The 24,374-nt window shown below is 38.7% G+C and overlaps 1 protein-coding gene across 8 annotated transcripts in view; it reads right to left on the bottom strand.

Annotated features, from left to right (window-relative positions):
* Positions 1 to 24,374, bottom strand: part of LOC138060877 (colorectal mutant cancer protein) — a 213,148-nt gene that overhangs the window by 169,565 nt on the left and 19,209 nt on the right. For 7 of the 8 annotated variants that reach the window (XM_068924301.1, XM_068924299.1, XM_068924302.1 and 4 more), the window contains exons 2-3: positions 17,136 to 17,383; positions 2,914 to 3,125 (exon numbers count right to left, since the gene is read on the bottom strand). In XM_068924301.1, the coding sequence (XP_068780402.1) occupies positions 2,914 to 3,125; positions 17,136 to 17,383 (460 nt within the window). The remainder of the gene's footprint in view (positions 1 to 2,913; positions 3,126 to 17,135; positions 17,384 to 24,374) is intronic. The other variant, XM_068924304.1, reaches the window with a different exon arrangement.

The following is a 24,374-nucleotide window of genomic DNA, read 5'->3' as shown; positions in this document are numbered from 1 at the left end:
AAATGCCATTTTTTTTCCCTTTATAGAAACTGAGCCAAGTAGTGGTCGATTGATGTTCCTTTACCTTTTGCACATGGAAAACTTACCTCAACGTTGAGAGGGGCATGGAGACACTCTGCATTGACTCATGAGTGTGATCTGTGCTGTACAAGTATATTAGCAGTCACCACAGGGATGTCTTTAGCCTGACTGCATAGTTTTAAATCAAAAGTAGGCTGTCAGAAAAACGAAGCAGAAAATTAAATAACCAGAAATGACACTCCGCTAGGGAAAAACACCTCAAGGTGCCCAGAAGGGGTGGGGGTGGGGGGACGGAATCACATGGCTGCTAACCAGAAAGCACCCAGGTGATTTACGTTCAGCAAAACAATAATGGCTATGTTAAAACTGTGAGTCTAAAGTCTAAAAGTCTATAAGGAAATGTAAAAATCATTGCTCTCAAGAGTGTGTCCATATGGCCTGCATAGATGTAACCGGGAGATGATGTTCAGCTGTCAAGAACTGTTTCATAAGAGCAAGATGACACAGAGAGGCTCTGCTCTGCTTTTTTGTAAGCACTCTGAAGAAGAAAAACTTCTCTGGTTAACTTTAGGAGCATTTAAAGTTCTAGAAAGAAACGTCTGCACAGTCTATTTTAAAATCTTTGTCCTTCTATTACGCAGTTTTCCAAAAGAAATACACTCAACTGCCAAAGGGAAGGAATGCAGGTATTCAATCTCCACAAGTTTTTTTGAAGTAACCCTGGTTACAGTACGAAGGGGTCCGCCCAGCTCCTCATCTACAAATAGGAAAGTCTGCTGGATTCAACCCACAAAAATGCGAAAGCTGAGATCTGTTATTTCTAAAGATGAATGCAGGGGAGCAGTTAGGCTTGTCATTGTGGCAAACGTAATTAGGTAAAACAATTTGAGATAGAGAAGGAACCACGCATAATAAATTGCAGCCCTAAGAAAGCTGCAGCTATCTCTTCAAAGGAGTCTAAATTTAGTCTTCAGTAAGCATGTCCCCCAGTATTAAGAACAGTGTAAATGAAATAAATTGAAATACACTGAAAAACAAAATAAACTATAATTCTCTTTCTCTATTTTAATAAAGCCAAAGCAAAAATTTACATATGACTCATGATACCATGCTTAGCAGGAGTCAAATGGAGACATTTTTGTATTCATCTACATATAAATGAGAGACTACTTATTGTACTATGGTTTGAAAGACCATAGGAAGAATATTTAAAAGCAGAAGCATGACATACGCTCGTTAAAACAAAGATCATACGTCTTTGACAGCAGTAAATACAGAAAGAATTTAGAGATGGAAATAAAGAGAAAGCCATAATATCTGGGAGTCTTTATTTCTTATGATCCTTCAGCATTTTTAAGATTTCCACTTTCAGAGCAACACAGTAGCATTCACACTTTGCATTCTAGAATAACACTGCACACCTGGGCCTTTGTATCTGCAAATATACGACAGGTTACCAAAGTCGACTGCTTCTGAATCATCCGTCAGGAGGAACACGGAAAGACGAAACGTCAGTACATACCCACCTAAACGAACTACCAGATCCAATAGGGACATAGCAACTCATAGTTTATAAACCAGACACAAAAGTGTGCAAGTGACTTTTTTTCCCCTTAGCTATGCTGGTCTTAAGCAGCTCCATTTAAGCTTCTGTAAAAGCGAACTCTGCATCCTTTAAAATAATACATTGGGAAATAGCTCATGTTTTTCCAAAAATTGTAATTTTTAAGGGAAATCAAAGCTATGGAATGTGTAAAACTGAACAGGAAATTATATATTGCTTCACTACCTTCCCTAGATTTGCACCTTTTAAAGGAATGACCACAACAGCAGCTTTCAGTGTGGGGAAGTTTTAAGTACTGATTTTACCAGCACAGTTTGATTTGTGTTTGGCAGTGTCTTCATAGAAATCAGAGAACAAAGCGCTCGAAATGACATTCAAAAACCTGTGCCCCACAATTCTCAAACCAGGTACATATTCATCTATTAGCAGCTTCATTTAGACCATGTTTCTCTAGCTTGATTATGACAATGTTATTCAAGGCAGGGTCAAACGTGTTGCCAGAGATGCATGACATCTACTCTTCCTCCTCTATCTCCAAAGTTTATTATTCTGTTAAAGCACATATGAGACTGGCCAGACGTGATTTGTTCTTTTATAGAGCTAGATGTTCATTCTTACTTAAAAATTGTCCACAGTTCCAGAAAAGTACTGGAACCAATAAATGAAGCTAACTAACCTTCTTTATAACACATCTATATACTGTGTCTACTCATTTTCCATTCTGTCTAGTTTTAATATGTTACTGTCTAACTTTGAAGATCAAAGAGCTTAGGATTCACCTCAGTTGATCTCTTACTATTCTTCCTAGGTAAAAAGAGAATGCAATTCCTTTAAGGAATCATCGACTTTCTTGAACTCCTTTTTTCTTTAGATATGTATTAATACCTACATATTTTTACTCTGCACGAGGAAACTTTCAGTTCTAGGTCTGACCATGTCCATGAATATAAACCTTAAAAGGCTTTTAAAAACACTTTTTAAAAACAAGATCTGTTGTTGTTATTGTTGGTATTTAAATAATGCAGCTTAGTGAAGTTAATTGCTCTCTGTGGCCAGCTATCACTTCCGTTAGACACTAACTCTTGAACAGGACGTTGGACTAGACGACCTCTTGAGGTTCCCTTCAAACTGGAATTATCCTATGACCTCAGAGCTGATATACACCTACCAACTGCCGAAATCATAACGGCATTTTGGTAAACAAAAGAAAAAGCAGCCTGATACTGTTTCCAAAAAGGCTCAAAGGTTGAACTAATAAGGCTGATCTGGAGAAAAACAAGAAAAAAAAATTTATAAAGAACTTAAAAGCAGAGGCAAAAGGCACTTACAGTGTTGGCAAGTTCTAAATAACTTCCTCCAACAGAGCTGCTGAGATTTGACGCCTGAGATAGAAGCCTCTGCAGAGCAGCCTGTTGAATCACATTGCTTCCACCATATTCCAACAGCTTTTGTAGGGTAAAGTGACTCTGGAGGTCAGGGCTCTGAAGGTCTCTTGCTCCTGAATCGTATTCCCAGCTTTCTCTGGCTCCTGACAGGGCACCTAAAAAGCATAAATGGAAGAACAACTTAGTATGAGATGTGTATAAAGAATACAGGAATGAGCCTGCTTGCCTGTCCACAAAGAAAACAAAAGCAAATAGCTTCCCCAACATTATTCCACATCTTGCACATGCTGGCAAAGCCAGAAGAAAAAAAAAAAAAAAAACCCTAAGAACACTAAGAACACTTGCAACACATAGGCCATTTAACAAATTACAAGACTCAGGATAGAAAATAATAGCATTTGCATACATTATTTAGTAAGAGTAAAAATTGAATAATTTACAACAGCTACAAACCACAGAAAGAAAAAGTGTCAATTCATTCTTTCAGAATAAAGGGCAGCATTAGTCTAAGTACAAAACAGGAGAAACATCTACCTATTTTGTTCACTGAAGTAATATCAATAAAATTAATCTCCTACATGTGCAGTTTATCACCTTTTCATGTTAGCGCTGCCTTTCTTATTGATTACCTCAGGATTGCTTGTTATAGTTCAAGTTTCTAGGAAGTGTCAATCACCAGCTGTTTCATTACAAATAAGCACAAGAATACTATCATATATCTAGTGACAAGCAATGAACGCTTCACATAAACTTTTTGTACGATGAAGATGTAGGGTTACTAGTTCCTATTTGTCCATGTACAGCACTCCCAATTTCCTATAGTCAGAGATAGGGTTAAACCCCGAAACAAGAGATTTAACAACGTTTTCCAATTTTGTTTCATTGGTAACTACTTCATCCTTAGGTGTTTCTGCTTTCCACACAACTGACTCCTTTTAAAATGCTGCTATGTTTTATACTCAATAACCTCCTAAAACATTCCATAGTAGACGCTAAATTGTTTAATAACTCTGGGCAGCATGTACTATTTCATATGTAGACTAATGAAGATTATAAACAATTGACTTGTCCAAGAACACATTCTAAGTTAACAGAAAAGTCAACACAGAATTGAGATCTACAGGTAGAGCAAAACTGCAAATGCACCACACCATCAGCAAATAGTAATTGTCAGTAATGCTATCATCATAGCGCAAAAGCTTTCACTTCTTCACACAGCTATTTTCCCTCTCTGAAACACTGATTAGTATTCTAAGTGAGCGCTTACTAATCAGTGATTATTTCTTATTCAGTAAAATGCCAGGGAGCAGTAATATACCATATTATGAACAATTAGGAGAATGCCTTCCCTCCCCCAACCAAGAAAATTAAATTTGCAAATGTGCAAAGAGAAAAACAGCAAGAAGGGAGGCATGACAGCAACTAATCTGTAGCTTTAGATCAATACCTCTGTAAAGCAGCTATGCGTGACAAATCGACTTAAGAAATTCATAGGTGCTTTCCCTGGCTTACTGCAATGATAATATGCCAGTCTTTTAAAATATAATTAGAAAATAACAGAAAACAATTATTTTGTACTGACTACTAAGTACAAGATTACCTTTTGTCCTAATATAACTAACATGATTCATTATCACAGGTACAGGTAGTGATTAAAGATTAAGATTAATTCAGTTACTTTTACATCGAGACTACGCATCAGTGTACTTAATCTAAATACTTTCCGCAAGCTTTCCAAAACAGTCAAGCTAAGGTATTACTAATAGCTGTTTCCCATTCAAAGCATGACTACGTTACAGTGCGTGTATAGTGTACTAAGACTAGTGACAATGTACAATGTACAGTGTTAGGTATCTCTGCCCTCTCGTGGCTACAGCATCACAAAAAAAATTTCCTGCAACCAAGGGAGCTAAAGCAGCAGAGATGTTGTCTCAGGAGCCTAGGAATCAGTTCTGCCTTCTGCCAGCTAGACAAGGACACAGGAGACAACCAGGGTATCTGCGCAGGCACAGCCACAGAATTAAGAGAGTAGATTATACTATACAGATACTCATTTTCACAGAGCTAAACATACGTTCAGCAAAGTATCTGCACTTTAAGTTTCTATTAGTCAAAAGACACTGGTCTGCAAAAGGGCTCACACCACTAATTACCTTAAAGTTAACAACATCAGCTTTTCCCAAAAGACCCAAGGGCTTTTTGTAGATTGTACCATCTGCTATAATACTGAACATACTTGTGACACTGTGCCAGCTCAGAAGTTACCTATCAGTCACAGATGGATACAACCCTCCAGGAAAGACATAAGAAAACTTCTTGAGTTAAAAATGGTTAAAAGTTCAACTAATTTAAAATACACATTCTAAAGGTGCAAGGAGAGATGACTGTTACGGAAGAAGACATTTCCGGTATTTTATTCTGGGTTTAATCACACCAAACATAAGATTTCTGTCTTAAAAGAAACAAAATTATTGTGGAAATTCCCAGGTAGTAAGCATGCAGCAGAAATGATGCTATTACAACCACAAAGCAGGAAAAAAAATTCAGTTGCACACTATTTATATCAGCCATGTAACAGAAAGGCATATCATTGTTTTTGAATTACATAAGCAGAGTTTCAATTACGCCGTAAGACAGCCAAATACACTCTTAATGGACTGAATGAATACACCAGACTTGTTTAAAAATGCAGCATAAAAATCAGTTTCTGATTAGGCAAGTCCTGGGACAGCCCAATCCATATGCTTATGCCCATGGAAGTGGGTAGTGGTTGGTTGTAAAGGGCTAAGGGCAAGTTCATGGGGGGGGGAAAAAAAAAGATCAACCAGAGAAAAATTCCTGTCCCATTTGCTATCTTCAGTCTTTCACAATTTAGAGAGAGAGCTACAAATAGAAGAAAAGGAAGAAATCCAGCAAATGTAGAGATAAAGACACATTATTAGCACCAAGAGTACCTTTATTTTCAAAGAAAGTACAGACAATTTCTAAACAAAATAGTTCCCCAACACCTGCAACAGGATATAAAAATTAGTTTAGCTAACACATCTGTAACTTGTCAGCTATTCTGTCTCGTGGTACAAACCCCAGAAAATAAGAGAAGTTCTGACATCCACAAATGGAAAACAGAAAAAGACTGAATTTAACTAATTGGAAAAAATACTACACTGCATACAGTGGAGACTCCTATACATTTAAAGGGTAAATGTCGACCTCAAAAAAATGATGCTTTGACCCAGTAGCATTTTCTACATAAATATTCTTTTGATTGATTTCCTAACATTACTAGCACTTATCTGTCTTGACCTGCAATTGATCCTGAGGAAATCTCCTGTTACAGCAAACATTCATGTACGAGGAAGCTTTTGTTTCTAGTGTTTTGTAGACTATCTAGAATAGGTCTGTACACACTACTAGCTGTAAGGTCAATCACATAAGCTTTGAGTTTTCCAGCTATCTGAAACATTTAAGATTCCTGTTTTGTAGGTTTTGCTGTTCATTCAGTTAGCCCCTGCTCTTAATTATTTACCTACAGTTTATATGTATTTAAACTTTTACACGTCTTATAACGTCACATCTATAAAAAGCAAAGAACAGTTCAGTCTGATCACAGCAAATGATGCATAGAAAGACGAGATTCCATGATCAAAGATATAGTTTCAGTTGCTGTTTAAAGTAATTTACAGCAATTCCCTTGACTAATGTAACTATGATGGGATACCCTGCCCATCTGCATTGAGACTTCTTGCTAGTTAATCTTCCTTTGCTCCCTGGAAAGCTCTCAGCAAGAAGATTCAGCCCTCAGGAGAGGATTCTGATGCTCTTGTGCCAGTGTTATCTCATCCTGTTAACTTGAAAGCAAATGCTATTTCATCTTCTCTAGAACAATTAACATTCTTTCTAGAAACCATGTACTCTGCAACAGGGAAACAGACGCCAACCGTAACTGCAAGTCTATCTGTACAGCCAGGCTTTTTGGTTTGGTGAAGGTCAGCTTTATCAGACACCTTACTGATGAACCCAGAATTCTGTGATTTTATTTCTGTTCTTAAAGTAGAAGAGATCATTCTTCAGGACAGTAGGGCACTGAAGCCACACTAGCTGCTGAAAGTATTTGGGATATCAGAGCAAGTCAGGTATTGCAAGAGTAGCCCTGTATCAACTTTTCGAATGAACCTGGCTTAAGAATGGCAAACATGAAGATAGTTCACGAGGTAAGAGGAGAGGAGTACAACCACCCACTAGGTCCCATAGCCACACCTTACTGGATGAGGACAGTCTTAACAGCAGAGATCCAAAGTCTGATCACTGATTACAGAAAATAATTTATAGGAGCACAAGGCACAGCTCTCAGTTTCTGGCAGAAACTTCCTTCCAGAGTCTGACGGTTTTAGTGCTGAGTGGGCAGACGGTTAACTCCTCTCTGCTCATTCTTAACCTCTGTTCTCAAAATCTATTTCAATCAGTCATAATTTTCTAATCAACAGCTGAATAAATATTTTATTTATTTTATTATCATAAACATCTCCTTCATGCCTTTGCACAAGTATATGACAACTACTGGAGATATTTTCCATCTGATTTCATGACCTTATTTCACACAACAGATCACCCAATGGGCATAAACAGGTAATAACTTTAAGCCATCGGTGACACTGCAGTTTTCTAAGGTGAGCCAGAGGTTTGCCCTCTTTTCCTTTCCTCTCACTACTCAAAATTTAGGCTCTGACTGACTGAAGACAGTTTTCTGCATTCCCTAAAGCATAATCTTACCCTAAGAATGACTATTTTTCGGCACACAAATCTTTTTATTTTGGGCTAATCTTTTATTTAACAATTAAAATGTGACAACCTCTTAAAAAGATTGGGAATTTTGACCACTTATTCTGCTACTCAAAGAAGGCAATGGGGATATTTCTGAAAAGCACTAGTCATTTCCAAGCTCCCTACTAACTTAATAATACATACACTTCTGGAGATAAAGGCACTACTGGGTGGAGGTAAAGACTTACAAAATTAACCAAAAATAGTCATTTCACATGAAGTAGTCAGTTGGGTAAGATGTCAAGGAGTAGGCCTAGCTATAAAAACAGGCTTGGGGGAGGAAATAAAGAGGAGTGGAGAATAACCCTTTGGACATTCGGACATCTAATTCCCATAAGCTGATGCAAAACTACAAAGGTCAAATGCATTTCAAAGAAAATTTAAAAGTTGAAGAGACTTCTAATTGTTCAAATAAGGTACAGTAAACAAAAACAACCGAAAATAAGCTGTGTTCCAAAGTCCAGAAGGGTCAACTTCATACTAAGCCAATCCAACCAGAGAAGTAAAAATTAAAAAGTCATATTTGGAGCTTACTAAAACTATTTCTGTTGTTTTCTCTATAACGGAATGTAAACTTTCTCACATTCTGCTGTCTGTGATATTTTTCCCAGAAGAGCTATAAGAAACTAACAAGGAAGGGGAGGATGAATGAATAAATATCCTTTTGGATTCTCAAGAACCTTCTGGCAGAACTGTTTGTGTCTGGAATAGAAATAAAACCCACTTAAAACCACAAGGAGGTAACTACAAAAGGCTCTGTGCAAGTCAGGGAACCCACTCCCATGCAGGAACCAAAGACCACGAGCTCCAGCTTCACTGTCAGTGGTTACAGTACTGTACATGACCTAGGCCTCTCAGAGTAACTATGTTTCCTATTTAACAGGAAATATACTCTAAAAATCTATTCATTTATTTTAAATCAGATTACAAAACAATTTGAAAGATAACATGGCAGCAAATATATGCAAATAAAAATGATCAAAACTTAAGACTGTCAAAAACTGAGGATTTTAGTCCACAAGTTCGGACAAATATCTGCCCTTCTCACAAAAACAAATTCCATCCATTTTTGGAATATCAACATATAGACTTTCTGATAAAAAACAAATCAGCCAACCACGCTGCTCAATGAAACACGCACTCCTCTTGTTTCTATACTACCCACCATCAAGAGTGCGGGAGTACAGGTTTTCCAGTCCTAGTTGCAAGACTCCCAGAACCTGAGTTTCCAGATTCTTCACACTGTCGCAGGGACCTGAAATTCCTTGGATTTGAGAGGCAGTGCACACCATCTGACTTCTCAACATTGACCCTGAAAGCCAAAGGGCCTACACCACTTGAGCCAGCAAGAAGCAAGACAAATGTCAGAATACTTTACACACCACCAAAGCTGCTACCTCCACAAAATACCTCAGTTTTTACAACAGGAATTTCTCTACAAAAAATTTTTGATCAACTCTTGTCATTATATTCCAGACTAAAAGAAGAGCAGCTTTTTTATTCCCAAGAGGACTACTGCTTTACCACCTGCAACACAGAGAAATGTACTCTTCAGTTGCGTCTGCTGACAACGTAGTAGCTTCCTACACACTGCTCAACTAACTATATGCCAGGAAAGCATACATCTGGGACCCATCCCAATCATTTCCTTCAAATAAGCATTTCAGGACATCAAGATAAAAATACTTTAACTACAGCGGAGCTTAGAGTTTAGAAATAAATTCTACTTATTATTGCTATTCCATATAGCTACAAATCACCTCTCACACACAGATGGTGAGAATGTTTATTTAAAAATACAGAAAGTTTTCTCTTAAATATGCATTACTAGTTCTAGGAGAATTTAAAATAAAGTTTTTGAAAAAAGACTGCACAGGTATGTTTTTTAAAATGCACTCTCAAGTCACCACCCAGTCCTAGAAAAACTTTTCATCAGAACTTTTGCAGAAGGCTTCTACAATGGCCCAGAAGGAAACAATTTGCTCTGGGAGGAGCAGTTACGGAAGATGCACTAAATTTTGAGAATCACTCTACGCCTAGCCTGTTGCATCACCACCAGATCTTGTTCTTCCCACCATACCCATATCTGGTTTGATGAACGCCGCACAGAAGACACTATGTTAGGCTATGTTATTTCTGCCCTTTTCTCCTTAGGATTGGAAGCGAGGATAACAAGCTCTAAAGGAAGGAAACCATAGCTAAACCCCATCCAGATTAAATAAGGCAACATACTCCAGGGGATAAATCTGTTTTATGAAATTATCTAAGGGGAGAAATGAACCAAGTCAATAGTTTTTGCTCCAAGAAGGAAAAGACTTGAACCTCTTAGAAAAATGCATCTGACACCTCTGATAATTTTTGCTTAGACTTAGCATTTTCTAAATAGCTTAGAGAAGAAATCCCCAAAACACTTTTAGATCATGCCAAGACAAGCAAGAATACTTCGAAAGGGTACGAGCAGCATTTTATATGCCATGAGTTACACCATGAACATGAACCGCAATGCACAAGTCTGACATGCACTTTTGAAGAAGCAGTATTATTTTCTCTCATATTTCAGTTTTCTCTGTATATGATGGAGCCTCCCTAACCTCCATTTTAGATGCTCTCAATTTGGATCTGACCTTAATTCACATGCACCAAACCAAGCAAACAAAACATCCTCATTGCATTGCTTGTTGCTCTAGGAACTGTAATAGTTCAGATCTACATTGGTAACACTAGAGGTGGGCAAGGTGGAGAGTACGTCACCACATTAGTTAGGAGAGGAGAAGCAGAAACGTTCTGCAAGACAATCCTTATTTTACAGAAGCCGGGGAGTGGGCTGTATCAACATGCTCCTCCCTAAAGAGCACCAGCCAAACGAAGCACAGCCTCTCTGAACGCCTTTGGTTCCTCAAGCTTACTAGAGTTCGTGTAGAAAGCACAGCTGGGACCAAAGTAATCAAATGATGCTGGAACCTAGTTTCACACTCCATTTGACAAGCCACACCTCCACGTCTTGCTGCTGGGGTTGGCTAAAAAGCATAGACAGCACTTGATCGTGCAGGAATGTTAGTCTCGAACGAGCCAGAGCTGTGGTGCTCTGCAGAGCTGTGCGGTGCTCAGAAGGCCATAGATCAAGGCTCCAGCGCTAGCTGCATGCTCGTGTCTCGGCCAGCCCTTACTTGCACTGGCTCTTGGTAGCAGCAACTGTACCAACTCTTCCAGGTTTCTCCCTGCAGGCATGCTGTGCCCCAGTCAGTCTTTCTTCCCCCTTCCCTCCAACTTTTTAAATATATTTGGTAATTTCAAAGACATTTATAGCAGCATCAAAGTCTCAAAGACACTAAATTCCTACAAATTCCGTGGAAAGTAACACTAAGAGAGCCTATTAGTGCTCCCGCTGAGGAGAAAAAAAAAAAAAGCGCAACGTGAGCTCAACTTCTACTATATGCGCCAGGAAAAACAACAACAAAAACACAGAAGGTGGCCACGCAAAGGAAAAGAAGTTACTTCTTCACGTAACACAAAGGTACGCTGTGGAAATTCTGGCTGCAGGACATTGTGAATGTGAGAGAGCTGCATGAGTTCCAAGATACATTTCTGGAAGACAGTATCACAGAGGGAGGGAAAAGGGAAGATGAGCAAGTGTGTGAGCAAGTGCATGCGCATGCATGCAACTGTCTCTGGTTCAAAGCCCCTGAACTGAAATTCAGCCGTGCATGCCCTATTCTAATAACCTTCTCAAAGCATTTGCTTTTCGTCACTCTAAGAGGTAGTACACCACTTCAGAAGAATCTTTGGTCTGATGCAGTACAGCTGTCATGATTATATGAATGCACGAACCATCAGAAAGCTTCAGTCCAGGTTTGTGCCCTATAAGACATCAGGGAACCCATTCTTCAGGAAAGACTTCCATTTTGCACAGGTTCATTGCTATTTAATACCCAGTATACTATCCACTCAGCTTTTAATATGAAGGTCAATCAACTGTCAAATATAAATTCCTTGGAAAACCAGCTTCATTTGTTCTGCTGCTCATAGAACTAACTGCTTTAAGTTTCTACCAAAAAACCTATATTCTCCTTCTCAGCACAGAAACAGCAGCATCGAAGGAATATTTAAAAGCAAAAAACTGAACCACTTATAATTAATCTAAGTTCATACGCAGTTAAACTCGGCCTAAGAGACTTTCACATTAAATAACCCTAGCGTGAAACTTTGCTCAGAAGCCTCAAGAAGAAACTGCAGCACTCCTACAGGTCCGTATGAGCTCTAACTCCATAGCACTTAATTAAATATAGCCTAAATAAATCTAATCACTGCATCAACTTCTTGAAAGCAATTTGGTCAAACACAGAGCCAACGCAAGGGAAAAGCAATGGTTTTCTGCCCCAACTGGCCTGCTTCTCATACTTACCCATAAGCTTAATTTGAGACCGAATTTCTGCCATTGTTTTGAGTTATTCTCATGCCTGATATATGATGTAAATAAGTTACCATATCAGATTTTCAAGGAACTGCCTTTTAGTAAAGAGAACAGGGGAGCTGGCTACAAATTAATTACTAATCACTATCCTAGAGTGAAAGACTGCTTATGGATTCTGGTTTTCATAACTGGTTACCTAGCATATGAAATCAGATCAGCAGGTACAGAAAAATCACTCATCTGCCTGAAGAAAGAATTTACTGATAAACTACCTCATTTTGTTCACCCTCAAAAACAACAGATACTATAAACAGGCTATCTTTATCATGGGAAAAAAAAAAAGGCGATTTGCCATTTGGAGGCTGACCCGCTGGCAAGCAGCTCTGCAGAGAAGGACCTGGGAGACCTGGTGGACAGCAAGTTGACCATGAGCCAGCAGTGTGCCCTTGTGGCCAAGAAGGCCAATGGGATCCTGGGGTGCTTTAGGCAGAGTGTTGCCGGCAGGTCGAGGGAGGTGATCCTGCCCGTCTACTCAGCCCTGCTGAGGCCTCCCCTGGAGTACTGTGTCCAATTCTGGGCTCCCCAATACAAGAGAGAGAGAGAGCTACTGGAGCAAGCCCAGCGGAGGGCTACTAAGATGGCGAAGGGACTGGAGCACCTCTCCTCTGAAGAAAGGCTGAGAGAGCTGGGCCTGTTCAGCCTGGAGAAGAGAAGACTGAGGGGGGATCTCATCAACGTGTACAAGTATCTGAAGGGAGGGCGTCAAGAGGATGGGGCCGGCCTGTTCTCCGTGATGCCCCGCGATAGGACGAGAGGCAACGGGCACAAGCTGCAACACAGGAAGTTCCATCCGAACGTGAGGAAAAACTTCTTTACGGTGAGGGTGACTAAGGACTGGAATAGGTTGCTCAGTGAGGTTGTGGAGTCTCCGTCCTTGGGAGATATTCAAAAGCCGTCTGGACACGATCCTGGGCAATGTGCTCTAGGTGACCCTGCTTGAGCAGGGGGGTTGGACTAGATGATCGCGAGAGGTCCCTTCCAACCTCAACCGTTCTGTGGTTCTGTGATTTATCTGTAAAGAGCTAGACAAATCTATACAACATATAACAAATATAAATCTAATTCTAGCTTTCACATAAAACATTTAAAACCATACAACATTGAAAAAACTGACAGAAGCCATACCTATTCAGCTAACTTCCTGCCTTAAATCATTAGAGGTATGGTTCTGCTGTATTACAAGGCTGCATTTGCTAAGTGATCCATCTCCATCAGTGGACAGATTATTCACACAGATTTAAGGTGCCTATCACTGCACCTCTGTCTCCAAAACTGGGAACTGTATCAACAGATCTCATTCAGCCGAAATTCTTCCTGTATTTCCTCCTGAAGTGATACATCAAGGAGTCAGGTTAGCATACAGTCATTGCAAGACTCTAACAATACTTTCAAAAGTTTTTTTATTCATTTTTATTATATTTTAAATAATGTCAAAAGAATATTAAATTAACAGAGTTCACATTCAATTTCATTTGCATGAAAATCACTAGTTAGTAATTGGAAATTAATGTCAAGTTTCCCACTGAGTTTAGTGGTGCAGAGTAAGTAGCAAAATATATTATAACATACCTGAGTTGCTGATATTCAAGCAGCAAAAAAACATCATCTAATAACTCGAAAAGTGTCCTTAGTCAGGCATTTGAATATAAGATTAATTTTTTAAATCTAGTCTTACACTCTCTCATTTGATTGCCAAGCTGGCAGAAACAGATATGGGTTTAGCTTACTCGGCACATATATGACTGGGTATTAAGAAACTTGCATCTTGACTAAAATCCAGTCTACTTACTTTTGCATCCCACCTGGGAACACAGGAGAAGAAATATTTCGGGGGGGCAAAATTATTAGAATAACTTTTCATCAATGATAAAAAGTGACAGATGAGAAAAAAGTTCAATAATAATTTAAAAGTAATTATTTCTTAGGACTTTTCCAGTTACCACTCTACTTCATAATGAAGTGTAATAATTATAAGTAATATATATTTTTTAAAGATATACACATCAATTTTCACACTCTGTGAAGGATCTGTGTACATCTACAAGAAAAGCCTGCACAAAATCCTGTCTGACTGGTAACCTCTGTAGAGTCACATACAAACTTGCAGTGTAAAAAGCCTCATCAGAGAAGCTAGATTCTTTTGCTTCAGATAACCAGGATTGCTGCTGCTCAGTGCCAATTAAATGGATTTGGAATTTTTGTAATTTATGCACTCCATATGGATACATGATAAAAGCTTTCAAAGGATAACAGCTGCTCACACATCACAGGGAAACAAGTCTTGAGAAAAGGCCTATAAACAGCCTTTGAAGATAACTTATTAAAAACAGTGTACCGTTGGCAAAACAAAACAAAAAATCCAAAACAAAAACACAAAACAAAGAGCATCTATCAAGTTTATATGTATGTTTTAGCATACCACCATGTCTCCTATCTTAAACATTTGGAAAGCAATAGCAAGCTGACCAGCATAATAGAATCAACACTCTGATCACTAACAAGACTGCATACATGATCCCCCAAAGACTTGAAAGGCATGGAAGCACACGCAGCTTGTAAGTCAAGCTTCACTGTAGGTACCATTCCCCTGCTTTCGTTACGTTCATGCTCTGTTCAGTGTTTACATTACTGAGTTACACTATAGTAGCGTTTTCTGGCCTCTTTAAGAAAAGATCTGTAGAACATCTTAGGCAGTGCTGCCACAATGGTTTTCTTTTACAACCAAATAAAAAACAGTTGCATTCTGGGTGTCATTATTTTTATTTCTTCCTACTCTGTTTTTTGTTTATGTGGGGGAACATGTCCATGTATTTTCCAATTATGAGCAAGTCTTACAAAATCTGCAAGAGTCAAGCCAGGGCAAGCACAGAAAGCATGAACTTTCTATAGGTTTAAAACTACAGTATGGCAAAGTCAGGCTTCATGAGCATGGCACAGAACATACCTTCAAAACTACTCCTGAGATCAATCAACTTTTGAAAGAAAAATTATCAAGAGAAATATGACTTATCAACTAAAAAAATGCATTAGATCTCCCTTGTATAACAAAAAGACATTAGTAAACAGGGGGAGGAGGAAAAAAAAAAAAAGGAGTATGGATTGTCCTGGGAGCAATGGGGACATCAATAAATTTGAATGTTCATCACATGGCAGTATTTTTTTAGCAGCAGTTAATAACATTTCTTTGTGGGATGCATTTGGGGACTGTAATAAACAGCTTCCTCCTGTAAAGTTTAGGACACGTCTTTTATTACAATCCCTATTTATGAGGCAGAATTGTCTAAGAAAGTTTTAAAACACAAGTTGCTAGAAACCTCTGAAAGCTAGAGGAAGACAGCAAACAGGGGCAGTGTGTATGGCTGTTTGGGGGCAGAAGTGTTCTTCTCTTTTCCAAAAAGAAAAACGCATCTGTGGCAGTACTGAAAAAAAAGGCCAATATAAAAAGGGCAGTAAAGATAATTATGTATGTGAGCTGTGAAACATACATCATCCTTAATCCAGTAAAAAAAAAGAAAGTAGGAGCCATCTGGGTTTTAAAGTGTTGTTTGATACAGCTCCTGGAGAAGAGTCATGGGTTGGAAAGGCAATTAAGGCCAAGGATTCTGAAGAAGCAGTGCAGACAGTGATAGAGAATGGGAACTGGAGTTTCATAACTAAGGAGTTAATCCTCTTGTACTTCATATATGCACACATATAAACATACACACACACACACGAAGGAGAAACAGAAGAAATACTGACTACAACAACATGACTATGAAAACAAGTAAAAGAGATCAGATAGCGAAGAAGAAATAGAGCTGTGAAACAGATCTGAGGGTAAAGTATACTCTTAACTTAAATTGAGACACTTGCAAAGAAAGAATACTGTGATGATTAACGGAGGATCTGTCATTAACAGAGTATTTAAAAAAAAAAAATCTAAGCTCGTGTACTCTGAACAAATAAAAAAGGTTGAGGGGATACAGAAATCTCTAAGTACATTCAAAGGTTGATGGCTGCCTTCTGAAGCACGGGCATGGGTCAGCTCCTAGATCATGGATCCGCTGTCATATTTAGCTAGTACCCACCTGCTGCAGGGAGCCAGAGCACTGACAACATCCTCAGGCCTTTCTGCAGCACCTTGCGTTTGCGGAGCTGGCCTCAGAAGCTGTTGTCTTCTAGTCTCTTGCATTTGTTATAGGGCGAAAGGAAGCATTTTGGAGGTGTAAACCTTTCCAATCTAACGATGGTTGATCACAATGCTAGAGAGGACCAGACTCAGTAACACAGGCAATTCCTTCCTATGTCCTGCGTTCCTGCACATAGCATGGGAAGGGTTTTTTTGCTGACTTTTTTGCATGGAGGGAGGAAGGATTACAAATTACAAAAGGAAAGAAGAACATTTGTATTCTCTAAATCTCAAGGAATTTCCAGCCCTCAGATCCTCAAGTAAGTAGATCAATTTTCTAAAGCATCCCAGAATCACCCACACTCCTACAGTATATTATATCTCAAAGACATGAGACTAAGATTATTTGTCTCCTTGCTTTTAATATTTCTACCTACCTGTCTGGGCTTTTCAGCCAATGAAGAGCTCGCTAGGTCTTCAGTTACCTGCTGAGCTCTGCAACTCCTGCCTTTTCAAGGAAGATTGTTGTCTTCAACAACTAGGGCTTTCAGAAGAGGATGTTCTGCACACATGCTAGTCCACATAAAGGATGGCTAGACAATAACAATATAACAGCACTCTAATGTATGAGGAAATCATGCCAAAGCATATTCGTAAAATCCTTCAGGTGAAATCCTGATGCCAGTAAAAATGATAGCAAAACTCTCAGGAGTTTACCTCTTCTTAGATCACACCAGCAGAATATTTAAAAGGCATACCTACCTAAACTGTTATCACTGCTAGTCGGCCAGGAAGCTATCCTGTCCCGTAAATTTTTCTTCTTAAAAGATTCATTCGATTTCACAGAAAGCTCCACTTCCTCCTTCCTGATTTCTCGCACCAGTTGCATGCGGCACTGACTAAAATCTTGAAAGGAAATTTTTCCATTTTCATCTGCTCCCAGCTGGTGCATGATCTCAGCGACAGACTCTTCCATATTCAGCTGGCGGCAAACCATCAGCAAGTCATTCCTGAGGACGTTTTTAGAGGGAGAATGGGGGGAGGGGAGGGATGAAAAGGTAGGGAAGATGGGGTGAGAGAAGGGGAAAAAAAAAAAGAAAAGAGAGAGCAATTTAGTTTAGAAGAAAAGGAATGCTAACTCTGTTTAATCTGGCAATGCATTAACACACAGACGCTTAAACTCAACGGGTCAACTATGATTTTTGTCCAAACCATAAGGGTGACAACAGAGTTCAACAGAGAAAGACCACAGAAAAACAGGCAACATTTTTCTTTAAGCATTAACCTTATTTTCTTTTGTCATTAAACAGCAGTATGTTAAATAGGAAAAATCCAAGAAGGACAAAGAAAATACAGTCAGAAAGGAAATAATACTTTGAATAACTGGCTTCAAGCCTGTCCCCAAACGTTCTGACTAAAAAAACCTCTTAAGAATCTTCCTTGGTCCAACTGTTTAAACGAAAGTCACAAAACGAGGAGGAGGTAGCACTCTGAAAAGTACTCTAACACTAAGTTTCAGAGGTCAAAAGATAGTTGCAACCAAATCAACAGGAAAGATACTTCCAAAATACAATACATTTACAAATTTGTACAGAGCGCTATTAGGATGGATGCATGCAAATAACCCTAAACATACTGGGGGGGGAGGGGGGGAGAGGGGGAGGGGGGGGAGAGGGAAGACATTGCAAAAGACTGGGGCCAATGCCATTTTCAGTTTTGTCTGAGAAGAAAAGAACTTTCAGCACATAACTTAGACTCAATCTGAGGGAGAAAATTATTCTGAGGAGAAAATATTGAGGTGCTCGTTTCCCAGATTACTAAATAATGGTGAATAACCATTAACAAATCCACTCAAGGAACAAGAGTAAAGAATGCATTGTAAGTGGACTATTAGACAAACATCTGATAGTCTCCAATAATGACACAGGCCCAGCTCAGTGAAATATTTAAATAACTTGCTGCATCAAAGACTAAATCAATCCCTCAAAAAAGGGAGGTTCTCTTTGAATGCCAAACGGTCATACTGCCTTTTTCAAAATGTAAACCATTAAAAACAAAAAAAAACCTTGCTGTTCTTGTGTAAGCGCAACATTGCAACTGTAAGCCAAGACTGCACTGTCTTCCTGAGCATACAGAGAAAGTGCATCTCTTCCTTTCCAGACGCTCACAGTTTTCCCAAGCAGCATATAGACAAGTTTGGTAGATTGAGGCCTGCCTCATTCCCCTGCTACTTAAAACAAAAATCATCTACTCACAAAAGGGAGAGTCAAAGACTCATTTTCTTCCTCTTTTCTTTCTATTCCCCTCCCACTCAGGGAATATCCTACTTTACAGAGTGAGGGGTATGGGACAGAGCAGGAAAGAAAACGTTGAAACCTCTTCTCCAGCAACTAAAGGAAGATAGATGTATTATTTGTCAAATGCCAACTAGTTAGACCCTAAAAAGAAACGTGACCCAATTTACATCTGAAGCAACAGCTGCTCTGAACTACCAAGATTTCCTTGGCGCCTCATTCTATCTGATTTCAAAGTTTAAAAAATTGCCACTATTTTGGCACTTTCACACTTTGCTATTTCTTTCCCTCCACCTTTTTCTGAAATACTTTTTGTTTTGGACTGCCACAACATTATCAGTGATTCATAGCACAAACGGTATAAGTACTTCATGGCTTTTTTTAATCTGTTACTCATTTTTATGCCATACAAAACCTTTCCACAGGAAGAAAGAATTGTGTAACAGAATTAGTATTATATGAATTATTATTATTTTTAGTACTATCAGAATTTCAGCGCTAGTATCTGAACATCATTCAAAAGTTTCTGTAAATACCATAAAGTATCCAAAAGTCTTGCATCAAATGTTACATTAAAGCCTTTTAATATCACAACCAATGTCCATCTGTCGTATAGAAAAGAAGTCACACTTCAGACGGAGCTTTGGAAGTCTGTTCCATGCAGTAAATCCAGAACAGATGTCCAAACAGACATCTTGGCAGAGATGTTTATAGTGAAACTGGTATACAATAAATAAATAGATAAGCCATGTTATGACTATGTATTTTAGCGCCCTCCCCCCCACCCCCGCCAAAATCTCCACTTAGGATAACAAATGATTTTATTATGAGAGACTTGAACTACATTACACATGCCAAATCTAAATGATTGATAATTGTAGTTAACATTTCTATAAGAGTGTTGATTAGCTTTTTAAGTGGCTGAGAAAATAATAATAATAATAATAATAATAATAATAATAATAAAATCTTACTATGGCTCAGTTCCCTGGTTTTAAAAATTAAAATAATTCAGACCAATCTCACAAGGGTGTTGTAAAGATAAGGAACACCAGGCATTCAAATTTTCACAAGAGGAACCACACGTGCAACTAAGCTATGCCTTACACTAGCAACTTAAAGTGAAATTAGCCTGCACATCAGGGGCCAACAGTTATATCTGAATTAACCCCCAACCTTAAGCAGAGTAGTGATGTGATAAGATTGGCAGCAACTACTTAACTACAGCAACAAATGTTTTGATAGCTATTTACAAAGGAACGGTGAATGTACTTAATGATACGTGTTCTAACATCAGAATAGATGTAGCATCACAGACTTTCGGAGTGCCCAGAGGCGGACTAATCTTTGGAATAAGGACAAAAAGGGAAAAGCAGTGTACAGTGATCCTATCAGGGGCTCCCAAGACAAAGGGCTGCTGCCCTAGTCTCAGAAGAGCCATTTTGCCACAGATAAGTGGGAGGAGGCTGTGGCACTAGTGGAGTGCTTTACGCTCAGTTGTCAATGACAACCACAAGTCTCTGTCACCAGCATTTCCGTAAGGCTCACAAAATACATCTCCAAATTAATGTTTGCTTCCTGACCTTCAAAAGGTTTGTCAGTGCTGAGCTGTGCTCAGCTGAGCTCCCTCCAACCATGCAGATATTAACTAAATGTCATTTGTAACTTCTGCAGTTTGAAGACATAGCCTGAAACAAACTATAGAAGCATGAGCAAAGATGTAATGAATTACAAAGAGCACGAAATCAGAGATTACCGAAGTAACTTGGGACTACCAGTACTACTGAAAACAGATTCCGTTTACTCAGGACAAACCAATCTGAAATGACAACAGCTTTCCTAATCTCCATCTACAAACATTATCAAAATGTTTTTTTCTGTTTTTAATAAAGAAAAATATTTTCTGTTTACATGCTACAAACATTCCCTTGTACATCTACAGGAGTTTCTCCATGTAAACATCTGCCTGTTGAGAAGCACAACTAATTGGAACTTCTAGTAGCTTAAAAAAAAAAATTAGTCTCAAAAACATTCTGAAATACAAAAAATGTTGAGAACATCAAATTCTACAAAGAGCAATTACAACATCAGGGGATCCTACTGCAGATGAAACAATCTAGCCCTATTGCTTAACAACAAAAACCAAATAATACTTTTTTATGAAAACATCTTTCTTTATAGAATAATTCAGCCAGCTATTTTGACCTAATTTTTAATGTCAGGATGAGTATCAACGTTGTTCCTAAGACTGGTTCAAAACACACACAAAGGCTTACAGGCAGACACATGCACATAATTCAAGTATACCTGTTGTTAAAGTTAAGTGTTCTCAAGTGCTTTGTAGAACTGAAGCCTATGCAAATACTACACTGCAAATCAAACCGAGTGTCCAAATAGAAAATGTATTTTAAAGCCAGAAATTATCACATTTCTTCTCTTGAACTTGACCCTCATTCTGCTGGAGTCAACTGACCTCCTTCCATTGACTTCTACAAAATCTGGATCCATTTTTTATGGTGATAGACACACAGGACAGATGGTAACAGGAAGTTTCTAACATATGTTAGAGAATCCAATCATACCATCGGACACACTGCAAATGAATTCTTACCTGTGTTCATAGGTAAGAATTTTTCAGAGTCTAAAGGGTTAGGCATTCAACTTCTCAAACTTTCTGAAAATACTAGCTAACATGTAGCATACAAACTCATGTCACCGTGTGACATAACTATTTTATTAAACTGTCTTATGACAAGTCCATCTCTGCTCATGTTTATGGGGATGAGCACTGGAAAAAAACAATTAGATGACAAAGAACAGAGTTTTCAAAAAGCTACAGGATTAGAGGAGCAGTCAGAGTTACAGGAGTAGTTAGAATGATTACAAATACTATATTTACAGCATTTTCAACCATTTAGTTTTCTGTCTTGCTAAGGCTTCATTTCACTTTTGGTGCCCCATTTTCACACTAGTAACTCTCCTGTGTTTACTGTCAGTATACCAACTGGAAATCAGCATCTAGTCAATTAGCTTTATTTTTTCAGTCTAGGTTAAAGTTTAGCTGCTTGAGGCAACAAAGAAACAAACACAACCAAATTGGGATCACAGTAGCTCACATACAAAATCAACCAATCTGGACTTTGCGTAGTATCAGTTTCAATTAACATTCTCAATAAACTATACACCAATCATATCAAAAACTCCATATAAAAATATTTACTGACATCAGGGCAAGATTACTGCTACTAAGTCATTCTTCACTCCAATAATCAGAAAGGTATTTTCCACTTTGGATTTAACAAGCTTGGTATATCACTTTAAACCTTTTCTCCAAGGTACATAATTTAGAATATTTTCAGATTAAGCAGCTCAGTGCTTGGAGAAGAAAATCATATGCTTAAATAGATTCTTTTAATTTTACCTTACATTCATTTCATTTTTATTGAAAAAAATTCTCAAAAGGACTACCACGTAACAGGTTTTAAGCATGTTGGCTATGACACCAATGATACATAAGCAAAACTTTTATAGACAATTGGAAAAAGAGCTAAAGAAGCTATGGAACTGAACTCCTGCTGCCACAAGGAGCTCTGTTCTTTTAACAGGATAGCATCAGAATCCAGGTTATTCTGTCATAATTTGATTTATTTAGCCATCTACCTACCATAGCAATCCTTTGAGAAGCCTTACACATGCCATTTTCCTAACTCCTACTAACTCAGGTTAAAAGCACAGGATTTCTGTAACAACTACAAAATGAGTCTAGCTAAAGTTTATAACTTGATATAAAATTTGAAACGTTAGATTTCCTCCCCCAAGAGGAATTAAATACAAACATAGCATACCTACTTCACAGTATAATAACACTGGGCAGTTAAACATGCAAAGCAAGCATACATGTGCACGTGCTAAAAATTACAAAAGAGAAGCGTTCTTACTTATTATCAGTTTTCTTTGCAACTGGAAGATCAAACTTTAAGTGGGTGATAATTCTGTTAGACCACAAAACAGGATCAGTGACACAGTCTTTTTCTTTCTTAGCACAGCCATACTTCCTGCCATACTCCTCTTTACCTTGTTCTGATTACCGCTTTAGTAAGCATGAGGAACTCTCTAGGCAAGCACGCATGCTACACAATACCCACAGCTGACTGCTCTGAGACTTAACTGAACAAGCAGTCGTTTTTCTGTTCTTATCCCTTATGATATGCTATCAAATCTATAAAGGAATGCTGGTTCTATTGCCACTATTTAACACAAAGGGCAACTATAACTTCACTAAAAACTATTTAAGTTTTCAGCTACTACAAAGATTTTAAGGACGCTTTGCTAGGAAGTATTTATTCTTTGCTTATGCAACCTGCAGTCTAGGTACAGAAATTCCTTTGAAGAAGAAAGGTTAAAATTAAAGATGCACTCCAGTTCCTTAGAGGCAGACAGAGTAAGCAAACAGCAAACCATAAGAAAACCTGTTCCACATAGTTGTGTTATGAGTAGTCACCTCAAGATCAGTTCTGTGGATAGCCAGTAGGACTACTGGTGAGGACTAAAATGAAAATGCCTCTCTGATGGAGCATTCTGTAACACCCTCAGCAAATGAAGCAATAAGGGGTTATTAATAAAAAATACTTTCCTGGAATCACTGTTTACTTTCACCTTTGGTATCAGTGTGCGCAACCTATTTCTCTGGTGTAACTATCAATCTTTGGAGTTCCCTCTGCTGGACACTTACCAGACTGCTGCGTTTCTAGGCACCACATGGTGCCCGTCCACGCTGACGCTCTCTTGGTTCTCGGCAAGTCAAGCCCTTACTACTTAAATCACTTACAGAGTTACAGTGGTTCCCTAGCTTTCACTTTTCTATGACCAACAGCAAGCAGGCAAGCAGCCATGGGAACGATCTCAGAATTGTTTTTTTCCCCTCATGCTGTTCACGCTTGCTACTCTTTGCTACTTACCTAAAACATTTGCTTTTGCTTTCCATTTAAGAAGCTGCAGGCCCTTGCAAAAAGGAAAAAAAGAAAAAGTTATCTGCATTGACAGTCTAGTGTAAACGGATGCTTGGATGCTGCCAAGTCACACACAGTGCTAATAGAGGTCCCTTACCTCTAACTGAGCACTCTCCAGACTGCTATGCCTGGGCTCTGTGCCCTGCAAATCAGTTCCCTTCCATCTGAGAAGCAGCTCTCTACTGTGAAAATACATCTTTCTGGTCCTCTTTGCTGCTCATCGTTCTGGCTCCCCAAAGTAGTGTGTCAGCAGTTCCCTTTGCTCTCTATTTTTCCCTCCATATAAAGAAGCAAGAGCTTAGAATACACTTTGTCAGCTTGCTGCTGCCAAAAGGGATGATTCCATTCTCAGTCCTATCTCCCCACATCTCCTTCCATTTTCCTCTCATGGGGCTGATTGAGCAGGCAAGTTAAACCAGCATAAAGCTCATCATACTTAAGGGAACAGTTTTTCTTGACTCAGCTCCCTGCACTAGTTCACTACTGAGGCAGACAAGTATCCGCACCAGCACTAGGTCAACAACAGCACCACTCTCTTCAGAGGCAAACTGGCTAAGCCTTTTGCTTAGAGATTCTTAGGATATGTACCATCAGCGTTTTAGACTGAGAAAGAAACGGCTAGATAACATGTCCTAAGCATCACAAGAAGCAGGCTGTATAAAACGCTTATCCCTCAAACTCTACCAACACGGATAAGT

This window comes from Struthio camelus, chromosome W (assembly GCF_040807025.1).
Source record: "Struthio camelus isolate bStrCam1 chromosome W, bStrCam1.hap1, whole genome shotgun sequence".
NCBI lineage: Eukaryota > Metazoa > Chordata > Aves > Struthioniformes > Struthionidae > Struthio > Struthio camelus.
This window is presented reverse-complemented; position numbering and strand designations above follow the sequence as displayed.